Genomic DNA, 27,270 nt, shown 5'->3' on the forward strand with positions numbered 1-27,270 from the left:
AGCTGATGTATAAATAAAGGACATCAATCCATCCCACCTCTCAGCACTCAAACAAGGCATTCCCTGGCTGTTGCTTTCATGAATGTTGAAAATGCTCCAGGTCAAAGGGCAGATTTTTCCATTGTAAACTCAGAATGGAATGCTGCTGATGCCCAAACTGTTGGCCTTAATGTGTGGGAACATCTGTGGCTGCGCGCAGCTGTGCGTGTGTGTGCGCGCATGTATGCAAAAGTAGAGGTCTGTTGGCGAGGAGGGTCGTTTTTGTGTATTTGCACGTTTCTAACGCACGTACGGCTGTCTTTACGATAGGGGATCTGTAGGTTTGTGAGTGCTCGACAGTACGTTTATGTGCGCGCATTCCCGTGTTCTGCAAGCCACACTGTGCAGAGATCAAAGGTGACGCAGCGCCAGAAATCTGCTGGCTCACTCTTCCAGCTGCCAGCCTTGCTTTTAAGTGGATCTTAAAGTAAAACATGGAAAACACACACATACAGACACTTGTTGTATTCTGCAATCACTGGCGAGTTACATTTATACATTTGTGGTGTACGTGTGTGTGATTTGTACTGTTTATGTCTTTGTGATTATTTGTAACTCAGACTGGATGTTTTATTGTGCGTGTGTATAGACATGTGTGTTTGATGCATGTCTGCCTGTTGGCCTCATTATTCCTAACATTATATCTAGCCCTGAGCTCAAAGTGATGCTTTTTGTGGCAGGAGTAAAAATAAAATGCAAGGAGCAGTAACCCTTTGTGAGAACTCGTATGCTGACTTTCTTATTATTATATCTGTGAAATGTAATGATTAACCCAAGTAATCAAAGAGTTTTGCAGTTTATTTTTTTTAATTTTCTGCTTTGCTGATGTAATCGACTGCATTAAAACATATCCCAATAGCTCTCATATTAACCTCCTGTATGGGCGTGGCAAAGTAAATGTAATGTTCAATGGTAGGATTATCTTTTAAAGAAGGAACCTGAAAAGGCAGAAGTACCAAACAGACACTTGGGTACACTTCTGAAAATGTAGAGCAACCCAATGAGACATTTGTCCTGCAAATTCTGTGTGTATACACAATGAATTAAGTGAGTGGATTTGCAGTATTCAGTGCTGCAAAATACAAATTGTTTGGCACCCGCTGAACAAATACAACCTGGAGGGGAGCCAGCCAGGTTGCGGTCGAGTCTGGAACATCTCGTGTGTCAGCACCGCATTTATCCCGAGCCACTAAATGGAAACATGTCTCGGCCTGCTAGTGCCACACATGGATGAACGGGCACAAATGTACACACACAGCCTGTTTAATACACTGGCATGATTAGTTGGAGTACAAACAATAATTGGGACTCGGAACAGAGCAGCTCATCTTATTTCACAGCTGTATTAATATCAAGGGAAATGCTTAGAAAATAAAATGACCCACCATAATAAAGACCTCCTGAGATGAACTTGGTTTGTGGAAAAATGCAAATGCTTTACAAGTCTTGATCCAGCCCTCGTTTATTAATATTATGCTTCCAGCTAGACTCATGTGATCATTACTTCTCAAAGTCATTCAAAGTTTTTCTTTGGACACTGGTGTTTTCTGTCCAATCATTATGGCTGCCCATTTTCACTTAACACTGCTGACCTATGAATCATTAAAGCATAAAATATTAACTCGTAATTAATCCCCAATTCTAGAGATGAACCAGTGTTGTCTGCATACACACAACTTGGGGAAAGAACCACATTTAAATTGTATCTTTAGGCACATTATTACTAGCAGCCTGTCACACATTTGTTTCATTTCTTTAGTTGAATCTATGGGAGAAAAAACATCCAGTTTGACAGGGATCAAGTTGTTGCTCTTTTGCACAAACAAGATGATTTCCAAACTGAAAACCTGACAAATCTTTGTATTGTTTGAATTGTATAATACAATTTGAGGAAACTGGACAAGTCAAAAACGACAGAAGCGGCAGGCCTAAAAAAACAAACCCCAAACCATCTACAGCAGGTGGACAGCTTCTTAAAGTAATTTCTTTCAGAACTACGAAAAAATCCAACAAAGACCTGATATTTGTTGAAGCATTGTTGTTATAAATACTTAAAATAATCCCATATCAGCCATGGTGCTGCAGTATGATTAAAAGCACATAAAGTAGAGCAATAAAGATTAAACTGGAGGTTTGAGATAAAGTGTTTTAAGTACTTTTATTTTGAAGTTCAAGAGAAAGCGAGCAAGAACATGTTCGTTCTTGAGTAAGCCCAAGAATGAAGCTAGACTATCGCTAAACCGGAAGAGACCTCCAAGTAAATACTGATCCCTTTTCATCCCAGCATCCCTACCGTTTCATCAAAGACTTATGTTTTAGTGACGGATTTAGGAGGCATTTACTTTTTGGTGAGATTTGGTCCTTCCTTGGGGTTTTGGAAGAAAGCTCCAAGCGTTGCATATAATTGAGTTGTTTTTACTACCTCTCAGTATTAATTTTAACTGAATAATTTGTCTTTTAATGGGAGCATGGTGAGACCACCCAGGCACTGGAGGATGATACACCTTTAAGGGTCCATCTTTCACTCCTTGTCCCCGAAGCAGTGTAAGATTAGAAGCCACATTTCTCCCAGCTAAAAGGGCGGGATCATATTACTCCCACAACTAATGGGAATCCCTGATACTGTTTGCTTTCTGCTCTGTTTCTCAGTCTATACGTGATGGTCTGTGTCAAATATGTGTGAGAATACTTTCATTCATCAGATTATGATAACAGCTTAACGTGTAGTGCATGAAGCTTAACTAAGTATTTTTACATCATCAGGCCTTTTCTAGCAAAAGGTTTTCAGGGAATGTTTTTCTTTCTTTTCTTTCTTCTTCTTGCACACATACTTCAAGGTGTATGTACATGTGTATGTATACACATGTCCGTTTGTTTATATCCGTGCGTCGCACATAGACAGCTGTGTGTTGCTGCCTGTAGGCATTTTATCTGGCTGAAGCTGAACAGAGCTGTTGGACTCATGTAGGTCATGAAGACTGCATTTCCCTCTCTCCTAGCCTTCCCCCGTTCGCTCGCTCTCTCCCTCTCTGTCTCTGACTGGGGAAAGTAGGACAGATCAGATTTCAGAAACTGCTGCTGTGGAAAGGCAAAAAAAGGAGAGAAGCGACAGGAGTATGAGGGAGGAAGAAATTAAAAGCTGCTAAGAGGGATAATTTAAGTATTGTTAAAGGGTTTTTTTCAGTTATTTATTACATGAATTTGTTGCTAAGTTATGCTTTTAGTGTAAAAAATGAAACCATTTATCTCCCTAGATTGCAACAGACTGTTTGGATGTTTACAGACGGTGGTTAGCACTGTTGCCTCACAGCAAGGAGGTCTTGAGTTCAATTCCACCATCAGGCTGGGGTCTTTCTGTGTGGAGTTTGCATGTTCTCCCATGTTTGTGTGGGTTCTCCCCGGGTACTCCGGCTTCCTCCCTCTGTCCAAAGACATGCACTTAGTGGGGTTAGGTTAACTGGAAACACTAAATTGCCCATAGGTGTGAATGCGGGAGTGAATGTGAGTGAATGGTTGTCTTTGTCTCTGTGTTGGCCCTGTGACAGACTGGCAGCCTGTCCAGGGTGTGCCCTACCTGTCGCCCTATGACAGCTAGGATAGGCTCCAGCGCTCCCTGTGACCCTGAAAAAGATAAGCGGAAGCGAATGGATGATTGAATGCCACTAGAACTGCTTTCCAAATCGAGGAGACGGCTCTTAAGTAAAAAATAAATGGCATGGAAAAGCCAGTTATGTTCTTTTGTTTGTTTGTTTTTTTTTTACCTATAAGCATCCCTTGGAAGCTTTAACTTGGAAAAATGTAGACGATAGGGAAAATGACAAAAAGAAGGGAAACGCTGAAATCAACCAGCCTTCAGACCAACTTTTTTTCCCCATTGCTTAAAGACTCTGATCCAAGAAACTTAAGAGACGAGTGCTCGACTCAAAAAGCTGGCAATGGGATTTGTGTCAGCAATGAGAGAGAGAGAGAGAGAATGTGACAGACAGACACTGTGATCTTGATGTCTCCAGAGAAAACTCCCATTATTGAGGACAGTTTGTACAGAACGGAGGCACATGCTGTGATTCCTCTGAATGGGAAATCGTTGTTTGTACTTGCCTGTTATGCTATTAGTCTCTTTGTTTTTTCTTCAATCAATCATGCTACAGAGACCTGTAGCTTCCTCTCCCTTCTGTAGCGTAAAAATTTAGTTAGATTTTATAAAATTGTATGAAATGCAAATGAGAGGAATACACTCACGTCAGCTGGTCGTTTCAACTTTCTTCAGGGTCACAGTTCAACACTGTCACTGCTTGCCATACAACAAGTGGACCATTCTTGGTTTAGTGCCAAAATCATACTAATGATGTCATCCTTTGTTCATCCAATTCCACCACCCCCTCATCTTGCCCTCCTGCTGTAATTGGACATTGTGTCCAAATCAGCAGTGGTCTGAAAGCACATTTGCTCCCCAGGGTTTGATGGCAATCAGCCCTGGTGCACAATTAAGCATTTACTGCCACTTCTAATCCTGTTGGTAAAATATTTGACTCCATGCGGGGTGTTTCTCAGCAGGTGGTCACAGTAAATAGGGGGACTCCGTTCTTGCATCATGGTAACCCAGTCTAGATGGCCTTCACTAAAGCGTGTTGCCATAAACTGTGCATGTTCAACCAATTTTTAATAGTGTGCCACTAAAATTCAAATGAACATTAGTAAATTGCATGGATTTTTACATTTTGGGTAAGCATAGTTTCCTCTAGTTTTCTTATCAACTTTTTTGGCATTAAAAATACACAAAATAACTGACTACGCTGTAGCTGTATTTCGGCAGTGGCTTTCTTTTGTAGCACGTACTGAATGAACAGTTCTGTCTTAAGTTTACGAGAGACAGAAGTAATGTAACGGCTAGCTTCGAACAAGACCCACGCTTTAAAAAAAAAAAAAAAAGATTACACATACCAAATAAACACACTTTTAATACATGTTAAATTCAGTCACGTTAATTACTTCTGTTACCGTGACCACATTTTATTGCCACTCCTGTAAACTCGTATTATTGTGTTTCTGTGGTTTAAAAATAATGCATTTAAAAACCGGGGCTGTGAGTTTTCCATTTAAAAGAAACAATTTGCTTTTAGAAAAGCAAGACTATAACAATGGGGTTTGTGACAAATAGTCAAATTACAGTAATTGTAATTTTACTTGACACATTTATCAAGTTCATTTAACTTGGCTGCTTTTATAACCCACTAAACTTGAATATGACTTTGACCTAACTAATAAAGTGCAGATGGGGTCTGAGGTGCTTTTAAAATGGCAACTAACACTTTAGTTGAAGTCAAAATATAACGTACCTTCCCTCTACCTTCATATTCCTAATATTAATTTCCTGTGGCTGTTAAATACTGTTTCTTATCCAAATGTCTGACCTAAATTTTTGCTACATGGCCTGCTTTGCTAATTAAATTTGACTCAGTTCGGTTCTGGAATCCTCCAAGCTTTAACTTTGGGTCTAAATGGGTGTTAAGACTCCATTGTTTACAGACAGAGCAGGCTCTGTGGGCTAACTAACTGCCCAATATAGAGTGTATAGTCTTCTTCCTGGCTGCACAGTGGCAGAGATGGCAGCTTGCCACCATACTTAAATGTGTACAGTTACTGTGCACTGTTTCCTTCTTTGCTTCTCTCTATACATCAGTCCTCTTCATCATCTTTTTTCCTCTCTGTCCCTTGTCCAGTAAACCTTTTTTTTATTCTTGCCTTCTGGACTTTGCCCTATCCTGGCTCTGCTAAGCCCAGATAGGCCCTTTTATATCTTGGGTCTTAATTTGATGCTGTAATTGGATGGTGAGGGACCACTCACTATCCTTTCTTAGTGAGTCAGCAGAGTATTCTTGGCTAATGCCTCCCACTTATGCTGACTACAGGCATTGACCAGGGATGGCCAATTGTCCCAGGCTCATTCAGGTTTTTGTGCCTCCATCTCATCATCCAGACGTCAGGAGCGCCCTGGACCACACACAGCCCTGCATTACAGTCAGAGGGGCTTTATAAGGCATATTTGTTAATGGGAATATGGAACTAGGGTGGGTCGTGTGAGCCAAATCAGCCTATCAATGGCTACAGTTCTTCTCTGGCAACATGAAGGGCTTTTGTAAAACAGAGATGGCAGTTATACAGACGGGTGGCAATTAAAAGAAAAACCTGAACCCTTGACCCTTTGCTGGTAGTTTTTGTCCACTTGTGTGCTTAGAGGGAAAGGCCACTGAAAATCACTTTGAAGTTGACTTGACCTTTAAGAAAGCCTTTTATCAGTCTTCAGAGCTCAACCTGTAGAAACACATGTGGGATATTAGACCTACATCAAAGAAAATAACAGTCGGCACCATCATCAACATGACACAGCAAGGCATATTGAAGCTATTCTGGTGACCTAAAGCCTTACTAAGGTAATACATTCAAATGTTTGCATCAGCATTGTTGCGTCTTCACCAGGGTGTGGGGGGATATCCACACTAACTTGCACCAGGTGTTAGGGCTGCACGATTTTGCATAAAATGAGAATCACATTTTTTTTGGCTTAGAATTGAGATCACGATTCTCTCACGATTTTCTTTTCCAGTATAAATATTTATTGCACTTATTAACTGCACATCAACTTCGTAACAGTTGAGACTGAACATAAAAACAATAAATAAACATAAAACAACAAATGTCTCACGTTTTGTTGTTGCCGCAAAATGTTGTACTGCTTGAAATTCCGTCTCCACCGTTGCTCGGCGCTGCGTGTATAGAGCAGGTAGTGCAACAATAGAAAAATAGTTGCGGGACGGCACTGTGTAGCGTTTGTCTAGGGTGTTGATCATTTTCCTAAATCCCTCGTTTTGCACAGTGTTGATGGGAGCCATATCTTTGGTCAGGTGATAAGTGATAGCCTCCGTAATTTCTTTGTGCCTGTGGGAGTTCGACGGGTATAGGGAAGCGCTGTATAAGGTTCCCGTTATTGATGTTTGGGTGGTTGACCGGGACGGATTTTCTCCTGTCACTTTCTCGTCATCCCTGACGTGCTCTCCGTTGTTTTTTCCCTGCTAATTTTAGCATCACACGGCACAGCTTCTGTACCACGTGGTATAAGGCTCCGCCCTTGTCATTTGTTGAGCAGGAAGAGTGAGCGCTTGTTTTCCTGCAGATTACGTCCCGGATCAAAATGCCGGGACGTCGTCATCGTCTTTTTTTTTTTTTTTTTTTTTTTTTTTTTTTTTTTTTTTTAAATCGTTGTCATTTGGAAATGAGATCGCACATAAGTATGAATCGAGATCGCGATTTTTCTAACGATTAATCGTGCAGCCCTACCAGGTGTACAAATTCCCACTGACAAAGTGGTTTTGCATGGTTTCAAATCCATTGGATGTTGAATTTAAGTGCAGGAGTTTTTAATAGTCAGTGTTCGCTTGCAACACCTGCAACATCCACAAATGATAATACATGGACCCCTTCCAAAATTACAAAGATAAAACTATTTAAAATATGCATAGTTAAAAATGCCATAGTTAGGTAGCTCATGTAATCCAGAAGGTTGAGATCATATTAGTAATGACAAAGAATAATTGAGACATTTTATTTCTAATTCATCACTTATCTTTGATTACAGTGAATTAAATATGGATGTTGTTAGCGTCGTCCCCACTTTCCCTCCTACTGTTTTATGAACACTGACTCCTCTCCTATGGCACAGCTTTCATCCAGCCTGCCATCTTTTTTACCTTCTAACAAAACTTCCTGTATGTGTTGGATCTTAATGTGTGCAGGCTTGTGTGCCAAATGGCTAATAGTCTTTAGTAACTCCTGTCTGATGTAATAGCTTGTAATGTGTACGTAATACCAGTGGAACTATTTATAGAGCTGCAGCCAATTCTCAGAGATTGATGTGAGTGTGCGTGTTGGCTGCAGGGCATGCACACACATGCTTGTGTACATATTTCAGCTTTGCTTTGACCCAACTGTATTTCTCCAATTTGTGTCTAGCTGTATCTTTGGAGAATTCTGCATGTATGTTTGTGCAGATACTGTAATATACAAAAAAAATGGGTCAGTGTATATGAAGATGCATATATGAACAAATCTGGTTCCGGTCTGTCTGGATTGTGTATATGTGTGTTGCTAGAAGCTTTCAGTCTCTCTTTGGGGGATTGCATCACGGGGCAGCTATCAGACCTGAGTCATCACAGAGGTTGAGAGGCCCTCTGAAAGCTTTCCTTCCTCTTTTCTACTATATGCACAAATTTCTTTTGGTCATACAGTTGTATGTTGTTTTTATGAACACTAAGGTATGACAGAAAAGGAAAATTTACTTTCAAACCAAGCCACACACTCTCGTAGCTCATTGGTGTATTCCTGACTGTTTTAACAGTGAAACATGTCCATGTGTTGGTTCTTTAGTAACATAAAAACAGATGCTTTTCCAACAATAAGTCATGCTGTTCTTGCAGATGCTGGTTATTATTTTCAGTAGTTAATCCCAGTTTTAGCTTCATCATGTGTCTAGAAAGCAACACAGGCTCAAATATAGACATGCATTCACTTGAATTTTTTAGGTGGTGCTGACGGTTTTACGATGTCTTAACTTGACAAGGTCAAAGTCTATTAATGCCGTTAGTGATCATGATTGATTGATTACAACTGGAAGTTTCTCTATGCCAGGTAAGGGTTTGTTGGACAGCACTCAATGGACTGACCAATACTCGGAACAATGGGAACGCCCAAAAACCTTAAAGTTTGAGTGAAACTTAGAGCTGCCCACATCATAAAGACAAATGCTTTTTGGTGAAGTTTTCTGGTCAGACTAGACAAAGACTGAGCCATATGGCGACAATGACAAAAGGTATGTTTGGAGGAGTAAATGTGAGGCTTTCAAACCTAAAAACACTGTACTGACTGTTAAGCGTGGTGGAAGCATCATGTTCTGGGCCTGTTTTGACACTAATGGAATTGCAAAAAGTAGATGGAATCATAATTATTCAACTTTACATCAGCAGGTAGATGGTCGAAACCTTGACACTACTGGTTTTTCCAACAAGACAACAATCTCAACACTCAACATTAGGCTTCTTGAGTAGTTTTCTCAAAAGCTGATTTCAACCCTGTTGCAAAATTTGTGGACTGTACTTAAAAGCCAGGAAACCAACCAATTTAAATTAACTCAATTCTGCCAAGAAGAGTGTCCAAATATCAAGCCAGAATTATGCTATGAGTTTGTTGATGGTTACTAAACTTACTAAGCAATTTTAACATAATATTAGTGGAGGTCTATGGTATGTACAACTTTGACCCTGTGTGGATTAGAGAAAATGCCATCAGTCTAGTAACTGGTGATTTCTGGTTGATTTGCATAGGGGTGTGTGTGTGTGTGTGTGTGTGTGTGTGTGTGTGTGTGTGTGTGTGTGCGCCAGAGTACCACCAGCCATGCATGGTTTCAAAAAATATTTGTTTACTTGGCAGTTTTGTTCAGTTTTAGAGTGATCTTAATAAAACAGGTGCACAGTCATAGAATGTAAATTGGCAAAGATGGTGATACAATGCTTTTAAATGGTTAGTGCAAAGGAGTTCTAATTTACCAAAAGAAGAGCACTTTTGTTGACCCTCACAGCCCTAATGTGCAAGGTTTAAAAAAAAAAAAAAAAAAACAAAAACCAACAACAAAACAAACTCGCTACTAAACAGTTTGATTAAATCACATGTATGATGCGTGCAGCCTTCCTGGGACTTTCCTTGCTTGCCAACAAACTGTGACGTATGCATGGGAGTGTGTCCTGGTCTCAGTGAGGGTGAATGCAGTGACAGTGAGGGGGTGTGTGGGAACAGCTGTGCAGGCTAGAGACGGTTAACAATAGAGAGCTTTCATACTACACATTCTGCTGCAGCGTGTCACCAGACAGTCTTTCTTTTTCACTTCCCTCTGCTTCCCACTCGTTTTCCTTCACATCTCACATCCGTCTGTCTCTTTCTCCCTATCCCACACACACTCCCACATACTTGCCACTGCCCATGTTCAATCATACACTTCTCCCTTGCTCGCTCACTCTCCCCCTGTCTCCCCTCTCTCCCAGCCTTACTCTTTCCCGCTCTCTCCCCAAAGTTTCCCGCTACCACTTTAACCACTATTTCCTCCTTTCTTCCGAGGAACTGTGCTCATTTTGTCATCACACCTCACCCACACATGTATAAGCACACGCATCCTGCTTTTCCCAGAAGAAGTAAGGGGGGGGGAAGGGGAAGTTACTTCAAGGATAAGGTAAAGCTCCTCTTGCCTTTCCCAGACGGGGTGTGTCAAAGCTTTTGTCTGTCTGATGCTATATTAAATATCAGAGTTGAAAGGAGCGGTGTGATGTGCATGTGTGCAGAAGTCTCTAGCTTTTTTGTTCTTTAGAGAGAAAGAATGTTGGCACAAAGCGAGCCACTACGGGAGAAGTAGGAGGTTGGAGTGCTGAAGTGCCAGCCCAGGTCTGTTTCATTTCATTTGCACTGTAATGAGTCTTGTTACTGCTGTAAGCTGGGAGTTAAAAGTTAAGCCACATAAAGGGAGGAATGCAGGTAAGAAGGGAGGGAAGGTGAACACAAAAGAAGGAAAAACGGACAAGCCTCCGAACGTTCACCTAAAAACTTGCGAACATTTTGGAACGAGAGGAGCAATAAAGAGAAACTTTTTTGGGGGGGGGGGGGTTGTTGTCTTTGTCCTCTTCACTGTGCCGCACTCTTTCCAAACGTGCCCCCTCTTGCATCGAGCTCTGAAAAGAAACTTAAGCACAGATCGTCAAGAGGTCTGAAAAAGTTGGCTGTGTTTGTGCATGACTGTGCGTATGTGTGTCTACTTGAGTGCCTCGGAGGGAGCGTGTGTGTGTTGTGTGCGCGCCTAGGTCTGTGTGGGAATGATTACATCAGCCTGCTGCAGCTTTATGATTGGTTAGTGAGCGTGTGGTTTGATTCAGTGTGCCTCAGAGCCCATGGCTGAGGCTGTAACCCTTTGTGAGGGAGAGAGAGAGACAGAGCATAGTTGTCAGACTCAACCGGCACTGGAAGCACTCTACTGTACCATCCGATTGCCGACTGCTTCAGTGTCTTCGTCCTGTGCGCTGTATACATACCGGCATTAGGTCACACAGACAGTTTGTTCTTTTCCTTTCCTTTCCTTTTTTCTTTTTTGGAGACTGCAGTCTACAGATAGACTTGAGGACTAGCCTCATGACAGGTAGCACAACTGTCAGCTGTTGGCATTCAAATTGGTACCTTTCTTTCTGGAGGACACAGGGCGACAGAACAGCGAGGTTTTCTGTCTTATTGACTATATTGGAGTGAGTGCGCTTATGTGAGTGTTTGTGGGAGCCGATTCATTCCGAAAATGCCTTCGTGTTCCCCGGACTGCTGCCTATTGCGGGCCGTGGAGGTAAGACCCCTCTTCCTGTGTCTCATTTCTCTTTTCGCCTCCCTCTCCTCTTTTTACAATTTAAGACATTTTCTCTTTGAAGTACTTTCACGTTAAACCTGAGGCAGGAAATGTAATGTGTAAATACTGTTAAGGCCGAAGACATTTTTCTTTTCTTTTTTTTCCCTTTTCCAAGATGTGAGCAGAGCAAAAGGATCCAAATACGTCAGCACCCTTGAAAAGGGGTATATGCTCCATTGCGTTTCATCTTAAACATCTTTGATGGGCAGAGTGCCTTAGGCCTGGCTTGTGCAAACTGTGATGCTATAAGCTGGGTATTTGCTCAGGAAGAGAACAGAATTTCTTTGTCATGATATTATGTGGGAGGCATGCATACATGTGAAAGCTTAGCCTACACAGGAATCCAGCCTACTAAGGGCTGCATTTGTCTGTAGGTTAAGTAGGTTGCTCTAGTTTCTCTGGGGGCCATTAGAAATGTATCAAGTAAATGTTAACACATGTTGTCCTGTTTATTAAAAAAATGGCTCTGGGAACTTGGACTGTCAAAATCCCCTGGATTATGTGGTGGAATAAAAGGCTTATCCACAGTATAGATGTAGTGCTACTAATGCTAATATTAGACGCCTGGATAGTGATGGTAGGCTCTCACACAGATGGGATATTAGAGGAAGGTTTTAGCTGTTCAGCACCTCATGCATTATTGCTGTACAGCAATATATAGAAAGATCAGTGGAGTAGATGTGTTTACATTTTATGCAGAGGTGTAACAGCGCTCCAAATTTGTTTGTCCTTTTTGTTTCGTACAAAATAAAAACAAATTCCACCTCAACCATCTCCAAATATTACAACCTTCCCCAAACGAGCATGCTTTTAATAGAAATATGGGTTTTATTGATATTATTTATTTTTGAGCTGGCTAGAGTACTATTACCAACGTTCATGATGCTACTGTGTGAAATGCGTTATTAAAGAAAGTAAACAATTTAACAACAGTCAGTTCGAGTTAAGACAGTTTTGTTTGAGGTTAAGCTGGAAAGCACAGTGTTCGTATTCCTCATCTTTTATATACTGTAACTTAAAACTGTGCTTACTTCTCTTTGAGCTGTGTTCAGTACGTACCCATTTGGACCGGCTTTGTGTTCACAAGAGCGGACACTTGTTATGCACTGGAGTGTATTTGCTTTTGTATTACATCGACAAGTTGCTATAAGAAAATCTCATCTGTTATTTCTAACGCCACAATTACCGTATAGTTTTGAATGTCTGTTCTTTTCTATTGTGTGCCGTAATTACAAGGCTGCGTATGCTATAGTGCATAAGGTGCTATATGAGAAACCGTATTGCAGTGTTTGAGGAAAATTGCTGGCTTCACCCACCTATTAGACTCTAGTGTTCAAAAAAAGGATTTGTGTAAAAGTCACGATGGGTTTACTGTAAAAGTTTCTTCTCACTTTTTTTTTAGTATTTCGTTTGTCAGACTACCTTCATGTGATTTCTGTTCACTCAAACTGAAACCTTGGATTTCTTGTCACAGATTGTGAAGATCTTCAGTGAAGACGGCATGGGTAAAGTTGTGGAGATCCCAGCCAACATGACAGCCAGGGACCTGTGCCAGCTCCTGGTTTATAAAAGCCATTGTGTGGATGACAACAGTTGGGCACTTGTTGAACACCACCCACTGCTAGGGCTAGGTAAGGAACAGAGCTGTAGAAGCCTGAAAACATTCTCAGTCTCATACACAGACACACATACCCGTGAGCACACATGAACAGGCACATTTTCCCACACAGAAACCCATGGGCTCATGGGTGGGCTCAGACTTGCAATTCAATCACTGAGTTACAGGTGCATTGATATTTATGCATGCATGCATGCATGCCCGTATACTTGGCTGGACAGTTGAGGCGCTGATTCTTACCCAGGCGTGTATTCAAGCATGAGTGCATGCTAGAAAGCATATGCATGCATGAAGCCAAAAATTCCATTGATCTTATCCAGTATCACGCAGTGGCTGTGTGGAAAGTTGCAGTAGCCGATAGGAGGGTTATTTTAGTACTGACAGGTTAATTATTTTCACATTCAATAGAGAAGAGACAAAAGATTATTTGGGGAAGAAATATCTAAAAGAAAGCTCAAAACCGAGCAGTTAAATGAGAGCAAAAGACAGTCTAATCTCCATGTGTGCACGATTACATTAAAATCAATATCTTGAGGTTCTTTTAGTATGCTTTTGATTGTTGTTTAATTTTTGAGAAAGTAGTTCCAGTGCAGAGTAATTATATTGGACGTCCTGATATTTTTAACTCTGGCAGACTGATTTAAGATCAAATAAAAACAATACAAAACAATCATAATGGGAATGGACAAAGAATCCAGGACACTTCCACCTGTCATTATGAGCCCTGATCTATTTGTTGGGAAATATTTTGACCTAAAATGTGATTACAGTTGATACGGTTTGAGAGGTTGGTGGTTATGTGTTAGCAGATGGAGTTGTTTAAAGCTTTTGTTACTAGACCTGCTATTGTAACTGATGGAGAGGTGAAGCCAATGAGTGCACCAGATGCTGACCTGATGGGGATGATTTTGCTGCTCATTAGTAGGGACATGTGTAGTGTGTTATACTATATGTTCTTCTTGTATTTAGAGGTAAACACTGCTGAAGTTATTCAAAAAGGTGGAAAGAAGGTAACGCAGTGCGGCCGACTTGGCTTAACATTTACCCCGATTTGCTAAAAAGTTTAAGAATGTGACATTTAGTTTCGAATACTACCAAACTACTAATGTAGCATTATAAAGACACAGCTCTATTTTAACTTGGTGCTGCATTAAGAAGGCCGCAGAGGTTTACATTTATGTCCGGGTGATTTTTGTGCTAGACTCAGCAGTATAAGAGGGGCTTTGGAAGGTTGTGGCCAGCTGACTGTTTAAGAAAAAAGGAAAGAAACCCCCGAGGAGGGGGCAATTATAAAGCACTTATGAGAGACAAGTTGAGCCTGTGCTCTCTGCTCATGTCTGCACAGTTGAACAGATGTGGGAGAGAAGGGGGTGTAATTTTATATAGAGCTGCATGTCTGGAAGTGAAGTGCACAGTAGACAGAAACACGGTTTAACACACAAAAAAAAGACATTTAATTTATGAACCAGTAACTTGTGTCAGTATATTTGTGTAGTTTTATTTATTTTATTTTTTTGTGCTAGCTGTTAATGTTGTCAGGTGAGGAAACTTGGAATAATACGATCTGTTCTCTGCAAGTAAAAGTCCCAAAGCTCTAACCTTACATTTCACCATCTATCATGATCTGCTTACATTTCTCATCACTCCTGCCAGCACCTTGCTGCCAAATACAGTTAAGTTGGCTTATTGTGAGTGACATCATTTTTGGCTGGGAGCCCTTTATTCTGTTCTGGCACACCTGTACTGCAACGCTGTTCTTTTCAGGTCTGGAATTGCTACTTATCATCTCCAGTGTTTAGACGTTTCAGTAAGTGAGACGTCAGCGTGCCGTTTGTTAATGTTATACTTGCTTCACTCCATTTGTATGTGTGTTCTTAAAAAAAAATCAAAGTAAGCTCAGTGTATGCATCACAACACATTTGCTGACACATTTCCATATATGTGGCTCTCGTCAGTATTTTTGAGTAGCTAACAGATGTGCTTAATTGCTTGTCACAGGCCATAATTACATTTGTTTACTTTATTCTCCCTCAAGTATTGATTTTGGGTTGTTGTTGTTTTTTTTTAATAGCCTTGTGGCCATAAAAGACAAAATTGCATTTGTGATAAATGCAGTTAAGTATTTGATGGAACGTTTTAATATCCAAAACTCGGTTCGGTAGCTGTTTGCTGATATTTAATTGCGTGAGAGGTGCCGGCCACTGTAATATGTGCATTAAATATTTCTTTCATATAGTGAAATTGAATTGTAGCAGTATGTGAGACTCCTGCCTCCATTTGCGTGCGCACCCCCGCTTTATGTCGGGTCAGCACACACGGCATGTGATCCCGAATGTGTGCACATGCAGTTGGACGGTAGACGAGAATAGATGTTTCCGGGAGTCTAGAACAATACGGTGCCTATTCCTGCTGCCCACTCTTGCTATGCTGCTGAATGGCCCTTTGAGATAAGTAACACTGACCTCTGCTAGTGGGTTTGCAAAGGTTAACAACTATCAGGCGGGGAGGTGGGGCTGCCAGGGTGAGTCACGGTCACGAACATGAATGACTCATCAGACAGGCAACAGGATTAAACGGAAAGAGAAAGATGAGTCGTGACAGAGTGGAGATTGTGGCCGCGGGGGTAAAGAGGAGGGGGCTCATGGAATGAGATAATAATGTGAGATGAGTTTACTGAAAAATTGCTCTCGAGTATTCCTTTTTTTACATGAAAGAGTTGTGTCTGATCTGGTGTCTAATGGTCCTCAAAAAGTTTGGTAAGTTCCACTATTTAATTAGATGCACTTGAAAAGGCAGGATGTCTTTAATTTAAGACATGACAGGACTCGGAGGCTGTAACCGTGTGACTCATGTTCCGGTCCAATGTGTCACAATCAGAAACTCTAAATCAGCAGGACCTCTGACTCCACATTCCTTCAAGGACACTTTTAGTTGATTCGCAGATTTAACCATTTATTTAGTAGCACTGAGAGGCACTGGGCACGAACCAATAAAGCACATCTGTAGTTTAGTGATTTATATGGATATATACTACATAGGGAATATATAAACATACATATGCCAGGAATCACTACAGTTTGATGCTGTGAGAAATCCTATTGTGATTCCATTCTAATCTGAGATTCTATTCGGTGCTTAATTGAACTGTCAGATGTACAAATACTTACATTTGTGGGATTAGCATAAAGTATTTGTATATCCCATATAGATGTTGGCACTCAGTGCCCTAAGCAATATTTATGCAAAGTTTAATCAAGATTGGTCCACTCGTCAGCGACAGAGATGGGGAACATACGGACATATGTACATTGCAATTATTATAATGACATCCTGTCCTTTTTTATCTTGGGAAAAGATGAGATGACATCATACTGCTTCTATGTTTTGTTTTTGTTTTTTTAAATTTAGACCAAATGACTGCGATTGATTCCTTTCTGGCTCTGCTGTGTAGTAGTAGTAAACACGGTTACTTCTAATTGTAAAAGATTCCTGGTTTGAGCACGGAAGGAGACGCAAACTCACAAGCTAGCTAGTGTACTCCTCATGCCGGTGCCAAGCCTGTACAAATGGGAGGGTTTCATTAGGAAGGACATCCGGCGTAAAATCTGTGCCAAATTAAACATCCACCGTGGCAATCTCCTGGGAAATAAGGGAGCAGCCGAAAGTACCCCACTGAGTTTTTGTTTGTTTTTTTTTTCTCCCCCCTTTAAGTTTAATTTCTGGTTTACAAGAAATGTTGATGACTAATATTTCTCTTGTTTAATTATTTAAGTTTGGTGCGAGGGTGTTTGTGAGATGTTGAAGATGTTTTCGGCCAAGCTTGTGAAATTAGCTTGACTTTCTCTTCCCGTCTCCTCTCAGAGCGCTGTCTAGAAGACCATGAGCTGGTGGTTCAGGTCCAGGCCTCCATGAACAGCGACGGTAGATTCCTCTTCAGGAAGAACTATGCCAAATATGAATTCTTCAGAAACCCCCTGGTAATTATTTTTCCTGACACACTTCTTTACTTGCCACGTCACTCGTGACGGCATCTTGTTGAAATACAGAGCCTGTAAAAACAGCAAATTTGAGCCAACTTAACCTTGCAGATTATTTCATAATTACAGCAGACTGCAATAATGAAAGTAGTCACCTGTGCTTCTGTCACAAAATCTGACACTATAATTATCGTCACAGTATCTGTAATTCTGCCTCTCTCTCTCTCCACACCTCCTTCTTTGAACAGACGTTTTTCCCAGAGCACATGGTCGCGTGGTGCCAGGAAACTAATCATGCAATTCTACCATCTCAGCTCCTTCAGGTACGTACAGCTCACACACGCTGCAGTCTCGCTGCTCTTCTTAACACGCAAACAGTTTCGTTTTCAGAGTCAGCACCTGCTACATACATACTGTACAATCAAGCTGGCATACCTCACCTCTGACCCTTAGACAGTGTGTCTCGTCAGAGCCTGCAGTAATAACTAGTGTTGATCCCCTGTTGACACGACTGTCTCGGCGCACACCACAGGTCCGGCTCTTGTGATGGATGGAATTAAGCCATCAGAAATAGAACGCAGAGTTTCGGATCTACCCTTGTGCGGTTGGGAATTTTTATTTATTTATTTATTTATTTATTTTTTTTTTTATTGATTGAAATACGAGCAAAACACAGCTGAATTGAATTTTTTTAACAGTGTCTTTTAAAATGTACAGACAGCGGAATGAATGATGGGGCAAAAAATAAAATATCTTCTAAAACATTTACCTTTTTAATGTTGTGGGAGGTTTGGGGTGGGGGCAGGTTGTGGACTGGAGGATTATGATGGTAATTCGGTGAGCCGCTTTTGTGAAGGAGGCTGGTCGGATATATTAAGATGCTTTTTTTGTCAAAGCTGTAGTAGCAACCAAAATGAAAAAACTTGATAGGTTTGCTGAAGTTTTTTAGTGGACTTTCTCTAATGTAGTTACAAATATGTGCTGTCGTTTTAATTTGCAGTGGGTGTGTCCAGTGGCTTCTGCTTAGTGGACAAAATTGTGCCTGTCAGTATCATCATATTCAGAGCTTCAGATCCAACTCGCAGCTGTACATGTTAGGAAATTATTCATGTTTTTATCACAGATGCTGTAAATGGCTGACAGAAAAGCTGGCTGTCGATACATGTTAGATGTTGAATGATCCTTTCTCCAGACTTCTCACCCTTTAGGAAATCTGTAAGGACTTAGACAGGTTGGGCCGAGGCAGGTTTATATTCGTGGGATTTCCTGTGTATAAATCTCCAAATATCTTTATGTTCATACATCCATCTTCTGAGTGTCTCTGCAATAGGATTTAAACAATTTGCGTAGTTCCATAGTGGAAAATTTTCAAATGGTGACCTTTTGGTTAGAATGACTCGGGCCTCGAGCCATGTGTTCTGTTTTGGGGTTCTAGGTAATTACACTCAGTTTGTTTTTATTAGCCAAGTTGGGATCTGCACCTACCTGTTGTATGTTTTCTCAGTACTGTTTCCACATGTGTGTCATGTGTACTTTTTGGCTTCTCACTAATACTCCCAATATACTCTTTACAAATATCAAAAAAGAGAAAATGTCTGGTAGGAGATTTTTTATTTTTTATTTTTTTTTGAAATATCTTAATGGGATTGGCTGGCGTTCTCCTGCATCATGTAATGGAGCTGTCAGAGTTAAAATCACAAGTGGAATCCATCACTTCAAGGTAGCCACTCACAGAAAGCTTTTAAGTCTGGCTGATCATATAGAAGTTATGCGCCCTTATCCTCTGCATAGAGGAGTTAATAACTGGATCGGAATGAGGTGAGCTGGAGTTGTCAGGAATTTCCAGAGCCGGAATTCTTCCAAACACAAGATCTTTGCACTCAATTAGAGTCCTGTGTAAACCAAGGGGCTCTCTAATCCTGAGCTCCTCCAGGTGTTTGCAATATTTGGCATTATGCAAGATGCATGTGAGTAAGTTACTGAAGCGAACGGCCTCCAAGGGACAGCTCTTTGTATTAACGTTCCGTGTGACTGTGCAGAGTTTGGATAATGTTCATGCACGAAGCCTAATGTCAAATTGTTTCCAAAACACTGGGAAACACATGCTTTAAATATTCAAAAGTACTGTGGAACAGTTTGCCTTTACCCGCAAGCCACAGATTCCAGATCAGCTTCAGTAACTTGACTTGCAGTTCACGGTGAAATGCTTTCCTAAAACATGGAAACCACAAACACCCAATTCTTCAAACACCTATAAGACAAGTTAGGCTTCCCTGTAGAAATGCACGATTTTCATTTTAAAGCCACAAAACACAACAGGACAGTTTTAATGGAGTTTTTCTTTTGAGTTTAACAGACATATCTTTTCCAAGCAGTATTAGTAAATTATGCATATACTGTTCTCTTATTTTTTGTAATTAAATGTACAAATGTCACTATCAGGATTGTGACAGCCTTTGAGTTTTCACACATTGTCACAATGAGCCTCCTGTCTTTGATACCCCTACAGATGGTGCCAGCTTTCTGCCTGTGGTAGTGACAGGGGGTTCAAAGGCTTCAGATGTAATCTGGCTCCTTTTTACAAAAGAAATGACAGAGGGAATAAATTGTTATTTATTTGCATTTTCCTGCTCCCTGTTTTAGAACTTCCTAGCCACCAACAGCTGTCCAGAAATCCAGGGGCATCTGTACATGAAGGACGTGGGAAGGAAATCATGGAAGAAGGTTTACATGTTTCTGCGGCGCTCAGGGCTCTACTGTTCTACAAAAGGAACCTCAAAGGTAACGGCGGCTCGCTCCATTCATCTCAGACGCGAAATACAGTCCACCTTAAATGTAATCTCCTTGAAAGAAACTCCGTATTATTGACGGCCGAGTTGCACACGCCTCTGTCTGTTCGTGTGCCTCCGGGCTGTCTCCTCTCTGATATTTTGATTTATTAATTTCTGTCTCCAGGAGCCCAGACATCTACAGTTACTAGCAGACCTTGAGGACAGCAACATCTTCACTGTCATCACAGGCAAGAAGCAGCACGGCGCACCCACAGACTACGGCTTCTGCATCAAGGTGAGACGCAAGTGAGATGAAACAGATTTTATCTAATTATGAAATAGTGGAATGATGAAATATTATGAGCTGAGTATGATTCATATCCTGTGCCGTTTCTTGTCTCAGTGGAACTGGTTTATCAGCGCAGCAACTTTTTTTTTTTTCCCTCCCTGTGATTTATGAGTTATAAACTCAGATGAACTGTCTTTGGTTTTGTTGTTCATATCATCTTTCTCTCTCCAATTAATAATAATGGTGATAGAAGTGGTGTCAAAAATAAGAGTTTGATGCAGTGAGCGTAGTCTCTGTTCTGATTGTGTAAATTGTTCATTGGCAGCCTAATAAAAGCAGAGGGGATATGAAGGAGCTGAGAATGCTGTGTGCAGAGGACGAACAGAGCAGAAGCTGTTGGATGACTGCTTTTCGAATCTTTAAGGTAATTCTGCACTGCCTACATCACAGTACAGTACAGCCAACATGACTTCTAGCATACTTTTAATTCTTTGTAATGCAAGTAATTTGATGGCCTTTATTCACTACTCTGTTCCTTTTCCTTTGCAGTATGGGATCGTATTGTACCAGAATTACAAGATTCCTCAACAAAGGAAAACTTTACTTTCACACTTTTCAGCTCCTGTGGTAAGTTTACTGGAGTGATTATGCATGTAAGGATATAGTCTGACTTAGTTTAGGTAAATGATCTGCCTTCGTATGTAGTCTGTCTGCACTCTTGTATTTTGACTGTCATGTGTCTTTGTCTCCCTCTAGAGGAGCGTATCAGAGAACTCCCTCGTGGCAATGGATTTCTCAGGGAGGATAGGCAGAGTGATTGACAACCCGGTCGAAGCTCAGAGTGCTGCCATGGAGGAGGGGCACGCGTGGCGGGTGAGAGATGCTTGGCTTTTTGTTACCTGTTAGGTTTTTTGTTTTTGTTTTTTAATGATCCTTGCAGTTCTGTTTATGTTTGCTCCGATGATTATAGAGAGTTAGTTGGAAAAATTCATTTAACTTATAAATGTACAAGGTGACTTTTAAGTACTTGATTTAGGCTGTCTGAAATTCCATTTTCTGTCCAATTGTAAAGGAGACAATGATCAGGTTCCACAGTCTTAAAATTAGACCATGCGTTCACCACATTTGATCTGATCTTTCCTTAGCCTGTTTACTGTTTTAGTGATTGTTTTTCACTTAAAGTTATCAGAATTATGTTAAGAAGCTACAAATTGCTGCTGTTTACTGTCGCTCAAACAGACCATGAACTAAACCACATTGTTTTGTCTCTGTGTGGCATCTTTCTCAGAAGAGGACTCAACGAATGAACATACTGGGGTCCAACAGTCCATTACACCACTCCTCACTAAGCTCAGGTAAATGCAAAACAGGAAAAAAAACTTGCAACTGCTCCCTAACTTTGCATATTCTTTCTGTGTATATAATGTTATTTTATAAAAATGTACTTTAAAAAAAAAATGTTATTCTCTGCAGTCATCCACATAGCTCAGCTCTGGTTCCATGGCAGGATAACCAGAGAAGAGTCCCACCGCATTATCCACCAGCAGGGACAAGTAGATGGGTAAGTAAGCTGGCAAAGCTTTTTTCTTTATATATTTTTACACTTATTTATTTATATATCGGTGTGTCTATATAGATATATAATCTGTAACACTAAGTGAAGGCTTTTACAACATTTCGTCTCCTTTTTTGTCACACAGGTTGTTTCTGCTGAGAGTCAGTCAGAGTAATCCCAAGGCGTTTGTGCTCACATTGTGCCATCACCAGAAAATCAAGCATTTCCAGATCCTACCGGTAAGACTCTCGCTTACTTGTTACATGTCTCGTGCGTGTTTGTATATTGTTGCACCTGATGGCTTTACTTTACTGCATTTAAGTGCTTGCCAAATCTATTAGACCACAATTAAAGTAAGTAAACACAAGAGTTTTAGAACTCTGTCAAAAATTAATCAAGTATAATTCCTGTTCAGGTATGTAAGTAATGAACTCATTTTTTCCCCTTAAGATGCCAAATTAAATGTTTGTTATCGTTTTCAACTTTTTTTAAAATACAATATTAAATTTGGACCATTACAGAAACAAAAATATTATTTGATAATTACAAGCAGTTGTTGTTGTTGTTGTTGTTTAGGGCAGCTGTGGCATAAAACTCACACTGGGTGTTGGTCTAATACGTTTGTTAAATACTGCATCTTCCATGGTAGCTTAGTCTGTTAACCCTGTAATGCCAAGTGTACCATAGTTATGAGTGTTTGTGATCTTTAAACCACCAGTGTTTTTATATTTTATATTTTTATTTATTTTTTTATTTGTATGTATGGTATGTAGCCGCTGCACGGCGTCAACGTCATTTTAACGATATTAACGCTGACAGCACTAATATAAAAAACTAAATTGCACAGAAATTCCAAATGTGGCAAAATCAAAACACATATATGCAAATTGATATTTAATTTTTAAATTTGTCATAAGGTTCAGTAATCACTCCACTTGATGATCCAGGCTTTTCAGGGTTAAAGCATTATTTCATAAGCTATGTTAAAAAATGCACCGATCAGACATTTCAAATTATTTTGTTGATCCATAAGAGGAAAGTCTGATGTTGTCTTTTCCACCTCTTCCCTCCCTCTGCCGTTCGCTCTCGCCTGTGCCGCCAGTGTGAAGAGGATGGCCAAGGCTTCTTCAGCCTTGATGACGGCGCCACCAAGTTCACCGACCTGATTCAGCTGGTGGAGTTCTACCAGCTCAACAGAGGAGTGCTGCCTTGCAAACTCAAACACCCGTGCACCGTCGTGGCCTTATGACACCTTCGGATCACATGACCCCGCCCCCCAACACTTGACCTGACTCTGCCTAAAATGAAAAGAATCTCCCCGTTGATCGTTTCTTTTTGTTTTTATCTTTGTAAGAAGCTGGTGAATTGACTGACGTTGTTGTTGTTACACTTGTTTTTATATTGTTGTGAGCTTGCTGGAGACTGCTGATATTTTTTTTTTTTTTTTGGGGGGGGGGATTTCGTTTCATCTGCATGGAGGTTCGAGGAGTCTGATACACAACTTCACTCCAGAGGCTCGCAGTTTTAAGAGAAGATGAAAGAAATGAACACTGCCATTTGTGTCGATGCTGTTGCAGAATCTTCCACATTATTCTTACCAATAGTCACCAGAAAAGCGTGGACCCTCGAGGTTTTACCACGCAGCTCAAATGTGAGCACCGTTCCCCTTCAACTGGACAATCAGCAGGAGAATTGAAGCTTTCATGCGGACTACTCTGCTCTTTAAGGACAAACGAGTCTCGCTCATTTTTATCAAATGTCCTCAGAATGAATTAAGAGTTTGTCTCTTAGTTTTGTACTCGTGGAAGTGGGCATGGCATTGGATGCCGCATGATCTCTCAAGTGGCGCATTACTTAACTGTGAGGTGGTCCCATCGCCCTCTAGTGTCATAAGAATGCATGGACATTTTGAGGCACCAGGGTTTCTATTTTTTAATCCCATTGAGTTTTGCAAAAATTAAAGGTTATTGAAACAAAGCTTTTGGTATAAGTACAAAATCTTTTCCCACACACAGCTTCAGTTATTATCATTACTAAAGACAAAATCCACCTTTTTGCATCCTGGATTTTAAAAGCTCTTGATTTTCACATAAGCTTTTTATCTATTCTACCTGCAATTCAGTTTTCCAAGACATTCTTAAAGCAACTTCCACAAAAACAAACTAGAAGAGTGAATTTTGGTCAAATTAAATTGAGGCACAGTTGGGGAAAAAAAAATACTATTGCAGCTGTATGCAGGACGGTATCAGTGCTTCATTTCTCTTTGCCACAGCACAGGGAAGGATAACCACTAGCATTTCCTCTAGAGGTAACTACCAACACATCAAAGGAAATGTGGTTCGTTTTAAAAAAATAAATAAAACACAAAATTCCCCCCAGAGATGCAGACGATCCTGTGGGGAGCCTCCGTCCCACAGTGACGCTCCTTTGCTCCATAAATGACCTCATAACTGCTGTAAAACAAACATGTGGCAATGAAAACAGTTTGGCGTGCTCTGACATTAATGGCAGACTCTGTGCATTACTTCTCACTTAATGTTGCCTTTTTTTTTTTTTTTTTTTCTTTCTACCTGGAACTACTTGTACCAAGACACAGTCACACATACATTTACAGCCCACCTTTTTACAACCAGGAAAGACCTTTCACAAAAGTACACCATCAGAACATCCAACAGTGATACCTGTATCGCCGCCTTCTCGTTTTTCCTATCCCGGCCTTGTTACTCTTTCTTCAGCCTGCTCTTCGATAAAGTGAACATACTCTGTAAGCAGAGAGGGAAAACTGGAAATATTACTAAATATGTGTGTTTGAGTGACAACAATAGGAGCATCAGACTGAGAACAGCTCATACAGTTGGTCTGGAAGCAGTTGTGACTACCTTTTGTCCCACACAAAACAATTTGAATAATACAAATAAATGTTATATTGGCTGAAAACTTGTCTGCGATGGAGCTCCTAGAATCACCTGTTTCAGTTTGGAGTCTCCATATAGATCAGCTTTCTCGTTGGATAGACTCGTACACTCCCACTATAGATGACGCACAACTGGCATCTCAAAATTACACTGGACGTAAATGTTGGAGGCTGTCGCTTTCCTCCACTTAAGTAGGTTCAGAATCAACAATCTCTGCGGAGTGTTTATTTTTTTTCTACCATTTTTACATCAACAGCCATCTATTATTTGCCAGCAGGTTGTCTTAAGGTATTTTAGAAGTGAGATGCAGAATAGCAGCGCTATGTTGACACTCCGTGTGTTCACCATTATTTATGTAAGATGCAATGGCTTTTTTTTGTTTTTATTGTTGCAGCAAAATGTTTATTTATTTACCTGGATGTGACTGATTACTTGAAATTTTTAGATATTTTTCTCGGCGCTGTTCAGTACTTTGTTTTTGTTTTTTGTCATTACTTTAAATTCATTGTTCAGGGTGATTAATAGAATTGTAATGACATGACCTATATTGACTTTTTAGTTTTGATTATTCAGCAATGATTTGTTATCATCAGTCTTGTTATGAAGTCATGTTTAAAGCACACTGGCCTCCGTAGTGTTAACATTGTCATTCCAAATGATGGCACGCTGGAAAAATGAAAGAATGAAAGGTATCTGGGTTTCCCAAAGCATTGATCACTTTGAATTTTTTTTTTTTCAGTTTTCTTTGACAGTTCTGATATTTATTCCAGATATCAAAATTTTCCAGAACACAAAACCTCTAAAGTTGGCTTTCTCGTGGTGTCCTTAAAGAACCATAGACATGAACTAAAGTAATAAATCCACAAATGTTTTGGGAAACTCGGTCAGGTAGAGGACAACATTGTTGTTAAAAAGGAGTTTTAGAAATTAAAGTAAAAATTTTAGATTGGATATAATAAACAATATTACAATAATGGTATCTTTTTAAGAATGAAAAAAGGACGATGCTGTTTTTAATCATTGTATGAATGTGGGAGGAGTCTGTCACTGATGTTTTACTTGCAGAGATTTGGACGAATATGGATTATCACACAAAGTGTTTCACAGTTGCTGGAAGTCATCCTAAGCTGCTGAGTCCTTACCGTTAGTTTTATTGTAATATGAAAATGTTAAGTACCCCCCAATGAGGCTTTGTTTTGATGTAGCAGATGTTACCATGTGAGGGACAGTACAGGGAGCTTTGTAAGGGTGGGTTTATATTTTACATAAAAACGGTAAGGGTTGTACTAACACTAAATGCGAAACTCAGTTTAAATTGGGGAACACGTGGAAGGTGGAGTAAGTATTTTTGGTTATCGATATTTTTGCCTAACTGAACTGAATACACCTGGGTTGCTCAGGGCGCACTTGAAGCATGTTAAAATTACTAATCTGTCAAAAGACGAGTACACAATGATGACAAACTTGGATATTGTAGTTTAATTAAGTTGAGACTTTTCTCCATTGCATGCACCACCCATTTGCTAGTTGTGATTACTTAAAGTATATATGGAGAAAATCAAACAGAACAAGCAATTTTTAAAGAACACTGTGTTTTTGGTTTTTCCATAATTTGTTTGTATTTTTTTCTGTTTGTTGTTAAAGGCCTGAAATACTGGTTTCCTGAGCTGATTCAACCCCCCTCCCGCACCGCCAAATACACACTCAAATTAGACAAGCGTATATCACTATGTTGGAGCATGTTGTTAGCTTTGGCAGTCAGGTAACTTGTACCCACAGATCGTGCCTCTGATACACCCCACCACCATTCCTGTGCACCAACTAGGTCTAAGATGTGGACCAATGGCAAAGCTACTGTCCATAAACACTTGATGACTACATATAAAACACACACACACTCACACTCTGAATCTGGTATAAGCTGTTAGGAATGAATGCTTTTCTCTTCAGCTGCAGTTTTGGTGTGCTTCTGGAGCTCAGACATTTGGCCCTTATTCTGCAAAGGTGGCGCAATCTGTTCTGACTCTTGTGCATTTTCATAACATTGTCATAATGCAAGATAATGTGGCTGTACAAATGAGTAAAAGTAAAAATATGTCTATAAAAATATAAACTTATGTATTTCAGGGAATGCAAAAAAGAAAATGGTAACTTCTCTTTTTGTAAGAGAGAGCTTCTGTATTCATAATGTGCTTTGCTTCAATCTGTAAAGAGTTTAATGGCTGATAAATCTTAATTGTAACCTTTTCAGGTATTTTTGTACAAATAAGGGACTGATATATTCTGTTTATTGTAATTAGAATAAAACATTAATACATTGATATAAAAAAAGACAGTGTTTGTCTTTATGCAGAGAAGCTTCCCTTTCATATGTCTTATTAAAAGTAGCATGTGAAGGTTTCTGTGAGGGACTAACACAGTACATTAAATTGAATGTGAAAAACAAATTATAAAGCTATTCTATCTGCTACTTTGGGTAAAACAGATAATTGAGTCAAGTGCTGTATACACTAAATGGACACATCTACTAATAACTAATTTTGGGTGTTTCATTCAGTCCTTTTGCATAAAACAAAACGACCCATTCTTGGGGGCTTTAAGTATTCCCTCATTTCAGGTGTGGT

General features: G+C 40.1%; 1 protein-coding gene across 3 annotated transcripts in view; it reads left to right on the forward strand.

Moving 5' to 3' along the window:
* grb10b (growth factor receptor-bound protein 10b) overlaps nt 1-24,126 on the forward strand; it is a 70,971-nt gene extending 46,845 nt beyond the window's left edge. For 2 of the 3 annotated variants that reach the window (XM_085473219.1, XM_085473220.1), the window contains exons 6-17: nt 12,996-13,152; nt 17,001-17,116; nt 17,365-17,439; nt 19,760-19,897; nt 20,072-20,182; nt 20,502-20,600; nt 20,726-20,803; nt 20,933-21,049; nt 21,465-21,531; nt 21,650-21,737; nt 21,877-21,970; nt 22,834-24,126. In XM_085473219.1, the coding sequence (XP_085329345.1) occupies nt 12,996-13,152; nt 17,001-17,116; nt 17,365-17,439; nt 19,760-19,897; nt 20,072-20,182; nt 20,502-20,600; nt 20,726-20,803; nt 20,933-21,049; nt 21,465-21,531; nt 21,650-21,737; nt 21,877-21,970; nt 22,834-22,980 (1,287 nt within the window). In that variant the 3' untranslated portion in view covers nt 22,981-24,126. The remainder of the gene's footprint in view (nt 1-12,995; nt 13,153-17,000; nt 17,117-17,364; nt 17,440-19,759; nt 19,898-20,071; nt 20,183-20,501; nt 20,601-20,725; nt 20,804-20,932; nt 21,050-21,464; nt 21,532-21,649; nt 21,738-21,876; nt 21,971-22,833) is intronic. The other variant, XM_085473221.1, reaches the window with a different exon arrangement.
* The last annotated feature ends 3,144 nt before the right edge of the window (nt 24,127-27,270 follow it).

This window comes from Copadichromis virginalis, linkage group LG11, assembly GCF_057382275.1.
Source record: "Copadichromis virginalis isolate Kocher_CV1m ecotype Utaka linkage group LG11, C_Virginalis_male_GT1.1, whole genome shotgun sequence".
Lineage (NCBI taxonomy): Eukaryota > Metazoa > Chordata > Actinopteri > Cichliformes > Cichlidae > Copadichromis > Copadichromis virginalis.